This window comes from Sinocyclocheilus rhinocerous, unplaced genomic scaffold, assembly GCF_001515625.1.
Source record: "Sinocyclocheilus rhinocerous isolate Xijiao unplaced genomic scaffold, SAMN03320098_v1.1 scaffold6552, whole genome shotgun sequence".
Classification (NCBI taxonomy): Eukaryota; Metazoa; Chordata; class Actinopteri; order Cypriniformes; family Cyprinidae; genus Sinocyclocheilus; species Sinocyclocheilus rhinocerous.
The window spans coordinates 26,328-33,317 of NW_015635866.1; the positions used below are offsets into that span (position 1 = coordinate 26,328).

A 6,990-nucleotide genomic window follows, 5' to 3' on the forward strand; every position below is an offset into this window, starting at 1 on the left:
CACACTCTCTCACACACTCTCTCACACACACACACACACACTCACACACACTCTCTTACACTCACTCACACACACACACTCTCTCTCACACACACACACACACTCACTCACACACACACACACACACACACACGCCTGAGTGGAGCAAACATGTTTATAAATATTTATACATCAGATTTGGATTTATATACATCTCTGGAAAAAAATTTAGACACATGATGTTTTTATTAATCATTTTCTCATTTTGATGGTTTAAGGCACATTCATACCAAAAACAATAACTATATTAGATAACTATATTAAATCCACATCAGTGCATGATGATGTTCTGTTTAATATAAATGCTGCAGTTTTGTCGTCTGCTTGAGCTTCTTAAAGTCAGAAGGATTCTGATTGGCTGTCATCGTTCACCGGCAGGAAAACAATCATTCTGAAAGTGAATCCAATGATCATTTTAACTAAAGTAAAAGTCATTTGAAAAGTCTCAGTCAGTATGTTTTCTTTAGTAGACATTTGTTTGTCTTTGATTTCGGGTTTTCATAGTAAACTAAAACTAAAGCCATTAAAAAAAAGCATTTTTTGTTACTTAAAATAATCTTTATAAAAATACATTTTTATTTAATTTTAATTTTTTTTAAATAAAACTTTATTTCAGCAAGTTTCCAAGGCAACATTTCTCATTTTCATTTAGTTTAACTTGATGTACTAAAACAGATAAAATTTCAATAAAAAATAACAAAAGCTATATAGAATTCAGCAGAACTCAAAAACAGCAGAATGATTAAAAATAAAACCAGAAAATATCAAAATTTAAATTAAATCAAAATTCAATGATACTAAAATTCACTCTCTTGACTTTATTCTGATTCTAACTGTTTTTTTTATTTCCTAATTTATTTTTTATATTTTATTTATTTATTTTTGCTCACATCTGGTGTTTGGTAAGTGTTAATATTGGAGCAAACAATATTTGACTATATTGTATTTATTTTATATATATTTTATTATATATTTGTAAAATATTTGACTAGAGTCATTTTAATATCACTGAGATACTATTATAGTTTTTTAAATATATTTTGAATTATTTTTATGGTTTCATTTTAATTTTAGTTAAAGTTTTTAATTTACATTTTTTTATACGTCTATATAGTCTGTTTTTGTTATTTTAGTGAAATAAGTTAAACTAAATGAAAATGAGAAACGTTGCCAAACAAAAATGTTTGTGGTTTTAGGTGACTCTAATAGCCCTTTATTTGACACACACGGAAATCAAAGGTTTCATTGTCATTATGACGGGTGTGTGTTTGAGTCGTGTGACATTCTTCAGATAGCGCTGAGTTTCTGTGAACACAGAACATGTGTTACTCACGACTGTAACATTGTAAGAATGTCATAGCTGTCTCACGCCCTTATATGGTCACTTCCTCAGTGTGCAGCGGCGGATCTCACAGAAACCATCCCAGAATCCCTGCAGTTCGGACTGTCCCGACACAGTCACGTGATCATGGGCTTCAAGAACAAGACGGTCAGAACCAGGTAAAGCCACCGTAAACCTGATCACAGTTTACTGCATGCATCTCAATCAGTGCATTACATCATCAAATCAGGATTCACAGATTAAATATTTATGAGCTGCTGTTCATCTGTGAGCCAAATTGATTATTCAACTCGGGGAACTTTCTTTAAACTAATATTCTGTGTTGATATTAGTTCCTCAGCTGCTAAAAAATGAAAGTAAAAATCAATTATGATGGAAAGGTATCAAAATAAACATTAAAATACACAATGAATGGACAAAAAAAATGTATATTAAAAAAAAAAAATATATATATATATATATATATATAATATTTTATATATTTTACCCTATTTAATTTTATAATATTTTTAAAAATTAATTGTATATATTTTGTCCCATATCATTTTATTATTTTGTAATATTTATAAATAAATGGGATAAATATTTAAATATATTATAAAATATATTAAATTAAATATTTCATACCTATATGTACCTTCTATATTTATTTTAAATAGTCACATATCCCAGACATTTTGCAGCTGAATATCTTCCCTAATAATTTAATGCTTCTTTGTGTTCCTCGTCTCAGTTTTGCGGTGAAGCTGTCGGTTCGGACGTTCGCTCACAGCGGCGTTCTCTTCTACATGGCCAACGCAAACCAGCAGGATTACGCCGTTCTGCAGGTGCTGGGGGGGCGTGTGCTGCTGTCATGTGACCTGGGGAAAGGCCCCGCCCACATCACGCTGGCCACGCCCATCAACGACGGCCTCTGGCACACCGTGAGTCCCGTGCACAACCTGACAAATGAAATAATTCATCTTTATTGAACCTGTAGATAAAAATTAAAGTGTGCATGTATTTTGCAGAGCATCATATCTGATGCATCAAGCTTTTATGCCTCATATAGTCTGATAGAGTGAGAATATAGAGGAAAAAACTGCTCAGTTTTATTCAAACTGAGCAAAAATATGAACTTGGTGCAGATGCTGCTATTTATATGATGCAATTCGTAAAGATTAGGGTTTAGAGGTTTAGAAATTCACATCAAATATGATGCAGTAGCTTTATAGGGTTAAACACTGATGTCTGCTGTGTTTGTGCAGGTGAAGGCGGAGTTCAGTAAGAAGACGGTGATGGTCAGTGTGGACGGGACCGAATCGGACCGCACACACACTAAAGGACACACGCTAGACGTGGAGGGGAAGTTGTACATCAGCGGACTTCCTGCCACATACACCGCCAGGAGAATCGGAAACGTAATTGCCCTCCACCAAACCTGTCGTGCTCAATAAACGTGTCAGAAACAGGGTTCCCACGGGTCCTTGAAACGCGCGTTTTACGCGTTACGTTAACTGTTTCCGAGATACTTTGTGTTGCATATGGCAAGCCAAAAGGGTCAGAATTAAATTTATGTCGTTAAATACGGCGTTTTTTACGGCGTCTGCTATCAGGACGACATATTTGACGGTGCTCTTTTAATGGCATTTTGTATGTAAACGCGATTTATCTATAGCGTACTTCTGACTCTTTTGGCTTGCCATAGTTGTACGTTGCCATGACGTTCACGCGCGCACGAAACTACTACAAGGGTACCTTAACGTTTCATAGACACACCGTGAAATTAATGTTGAATTGCTTTGCTTGTTAAGATAATGTTAACCCATGAGGCAAGAAAAACCTAAAAGCATATTCATACATCTTAAAACTTCTGGTTACATGAGCCTAAGCTCTTTTCAATAAAATCCATGCAAAAGTTAATATCAGATCATTTTAGAATACAGTATAGGATGTACCGAATATTCTTCAGTTTTATGCAAAACAGAAATACGACAAATAGAATATCAGATCTCTGGCATATGGCCAAAAATAAATGACACAAATAAGAAATATGTTGTGTTTGACATGAAAACTGTAACAATGTATCTTACAAGGAAACACGATTGCTCTCACTTGAAATGTTTCCCACATTAAGTCCTTGTATTTGAGGGTTTTTTTGGACCTGGAAAATCCTTGAAAGGTCTTTGAATTTTAACTTAACCAACGTGTGGGAACCCTGCAGAAATGTTTCTAACCTGTGGTTCTTCAGGTGACACACAGTCTGGCGGCGTGTCTGCGGGACGTGATGTTCAGCGGCGTCCAGATGAAGCTCAGCGCTGCGCTGTCGTCTCACGCCGCGGGCTCCTGCTTCAGACGCGCTCAGAGCGGCAGCTTCTTCAGCGGCAGCGGATACGCCGCTTTCAGTGAGTCTGACACTGATGATGAATGATGAGTGTTCAGAACAGAGGCTGACGTCTCGCTCTCTCCGCAGTGAAAGAGGGCTATAACGTGGGCTCGGACGTCTCCGTGAGTCTGGACTTCCGCTCCACGGCGCCAGATGGGGTTCTGTTGGGAATCAGCAGCACTAAAGTGGACGCCATCGGCCTGGAGCTCGTCAACGGACAGGTTAATATCACCAACACCTTCTCTGTGTGCTGAAGACACCACCAGTGTTCATTTAGTAACATTCATATACTGCTATAATTCTGTTCATATTGTGAATTAGTTTTTATATACTGTATATATATATATATTTCTGTTTTTGTTTTAATTTTTAAGTTTTAGTAATTTTATAGTTTTCATTATTTTTTTTTACATGTATCAATATAGTATTTTTTAACTTTTATTTATTAGTTTTTTTAGTTTTAATTATTTTATTTATTTTATGCAATTTGTCTATATAGTATTTAATATATTTATTTTATTTAGTTTGTTATTTTATATATACAATATTGTCTATATAGTATTTTGTTATTTTATGTATTTTAGTTATGCATTTTGTTTTTTATGCAATTTGTCTATATGGTATTTTTGTATTTTTATTTACTAGGTTTAATTTAAATTTTTATGCAATTTATTTATTTTATGCAATTTGTCTATATAGTATGTTTTATTATTTTTATTTACTATGTTTAGTTATTTTATGCAATCCATATTGTATTTAGTAGGTTTATTTTATTAAGTTTTAGTTATTTTATGCATTTATCTTTTTATGTAATTTGTCTGTATAGCATTTATTCGGTTTTATTCGTTTAGTTGTTTTTATGCAGTTTACTTATTTAATGCAATTTGTCTACATAATATTTTAAGTTTATTTATTAGTTTTACTTTTAGTTTAGTTATGTATTTGTTATTTTATGCAATTTGTCTATATAGTATTTAATATTTATTTTTTTTATTTAGTTTATTTTATGCAATTTTGTCTGTAGTATTTATTAAATTTTTTTATTTTAGTTTGTTATTGTATGTATTTTAGTTACACGTTTTGTTTATTTTATGCAATTTGTCTAGTAGTATTTTTTATTGTTTTTATTTACTATGTTTAGTTATTTTATGCAATCCATATTGTATTTATTAGGTTTATTTTATTAAGTTTTAGTTATTTTATGCATTTTTTTAATGTAATTTGTATAGCATTTATTCATTTTATTTGCCAGGTTTTATTTGTTTAGATGTTTTCATGCAGTTTACTTATTTTATGCAAATTTAAATTGTATTTATTAGTTTTACTTTTAGTTTAGTTATGTACTTGTTATTTTATGCAATTTGTCTATATAGTATTTATTCATTTTTATTTACTATTATTATTTAGTTTTTTTATGAGTTTTAGTTATTTTAATATGTCAATTTAAACTAAACAAAAAAGAGAAATATAGCTGAAATAAGATTCACATTTTTTATCTTTATTCGTGACCCTGCAGCACAAAAGCAGTGTTAAGTCGCTGGGGTATATTTGTAGCAATAGCCAACCAGATGTTGCATAAATCTCAATTTCACAAAATTGACCCTTATGACTGGTTTTGTGCTCCAGGGTCACATTTCATTAAAAGTTACGATTTATTTTTATTTTTTTTATGGTTTCAGTTTATTTAACAATCACTCAGGTCCATTCACACATTTACTTCCCCTCTTTGTTTTTATCATGTTGGCCCCTCGTGTGATTTCCAGTGTGTGCTGATGGTTAATAGCGTGCTCGTCCCGTCACAGGTGGTGTTTAACGTGAATAACGGCGCGGGCCGGATCACTGCGCGCAGCAGGAGCGCTGTGTCCATGTGTGACGGCCGCTGGCGCACCCTGGTGGCCAAGAAGCAGAAGCACAGCTTGAGTCTGACCGTAGACGGTGTGACTGTGACCGCGGAGAACCCGTACTCATCCTCCACCTCAGCCGAGACCAAAAACCCCATCTATGTGGGCGGATACCCAGGTACGGCTCCCATAATCCTGTGCACTCACCATGAGCCTGTTGTTCATTAGTTATTAACGATAACGGCACTGATGTGAATGCAGCTGACGTGACGGTGGATCTGATCAGTGTTTCTGTGTTCTCTCGCAGCGGACGTGAAGCAGAACTGTCTGAGCTCCAGAGAGCCGTTCCGCGGCTGCATGAGGAACCTGCGCGTCTTTAAGGGCCACGTCACCGATGAGCTGGACTTCAGCGCCGCCTTCGCTCACCCACACGTCTTCCCTCACTCCTGCCCGGATAACGCTGCGTAAACGCCTCCGGTTCATGCAAACACAGCTCAGTCCTTTTGTACTGAGGATGGTTTTAATAGTCCTGCAGATGGTTTGTGAATTTTGACTCATAACAGGTTTAGATTTGATACTTGTTCAGGGTTTCTGCGGGTCTTAATTCACCCTTTCACAGATGAACGCCTTAAAAAGGTGTTAAATCAGAGCAGAGAGTCTTAAATTCATTAAGTCGTGGCATTAAGTGTTGCATGCACTGGAAAATTAAAATGAAATGCTTTCCAGTACAAATATCTAAACATCTTTAAATCAAGATACATTTACTGGAGATGCAAAAATGAAGATCTGAGAAATTAAAATTAAGTGCTTAAATCAAGGGAAAAAATATCAATACTGAATTTATTTTCCCTTCGAATGAAGTTTATTTTTTGGAGCCTTTTGTCAGGTTTTTGTTCTTGTTTTAATCATAAGATCATTTTTATCAGATTTTTAGAAAACGAGACTTCTTATCTTATGTTATCTTCAGGGATTAAAGTGTTCCGTCGCTACGACGGATTTCCGTCAGTTCATAAATAGTCACCTGCTTCATTCCTGAATGATTCAGCCGTTCAAACGAATCAATTGAATGAATGATTCAGTGATAAAATCCGTGACTTGCGAAGTGTTGCTAATAAATCTCACTGTCCTCCTGTCCTCTTCTGTACTGGGTCTTCTATGAGCCCTCATACGGCCTGCAGAAACCCTGCTCGTTAATAAAGTGGAGCAGAGTGTTTTGCTTGTTTTACTGGTGATGAAAGTTCACCTCTTCGACATTCCTTCACTATCAGAAAGATTGTGGAACATTCCAGAGCCCTGATCCTGAGATTCAGACAAGAAGAACAGACACACACACACTCACTCTCACACACACACACACACACTCACTCAAACACACACACACACACTCACTCAAACACACACAC

The 6,990-nt window shown here is 35.0% G+C and overlaps 1 protein-coding gene across 1 annotated transcript in view; it reads left to right on the forward strand.

The window, feature by feature from the left end:
* Positions 1-6,289, forward strand: part of LOC107747483 (laminin subunit alpha-1-like) — a gene marked incomplete at its 5' end in the record, with an annotated part of 32,125 nt that extends 25,836 nt beyond the window's left edge. The window contains 7 exons of the mRNA XM_016562012.1: positions 1,433-1,539; positions 2,115-2,304; positions 2,629-2,781; positions 3,612-3,765; positions 3,834-3,967; positions 5,549-5,765; positions 5,895-6,289. Coding sequence (XP_016417498.1) covers positions 1,433-1,539; positions 2,115-2,304; positions 2,629-2,781; positions 3,612-3,765; positions 3,834-3,967; positions 5,549-5,765; positions 5,895-6,055 — 1,116 coding nt within the window. The remainder of the gene's footprint in view (positions 1-1,432; positions 1,540-2,114; positions 2,305-2,628; positions 2,782-3,611; positions 3,766-3,833; positions 3,968-5,548; positions 5,766-5,894) is intronic.
* Positions 6,290-6,990: the final 701 nt, after the last annotated feature.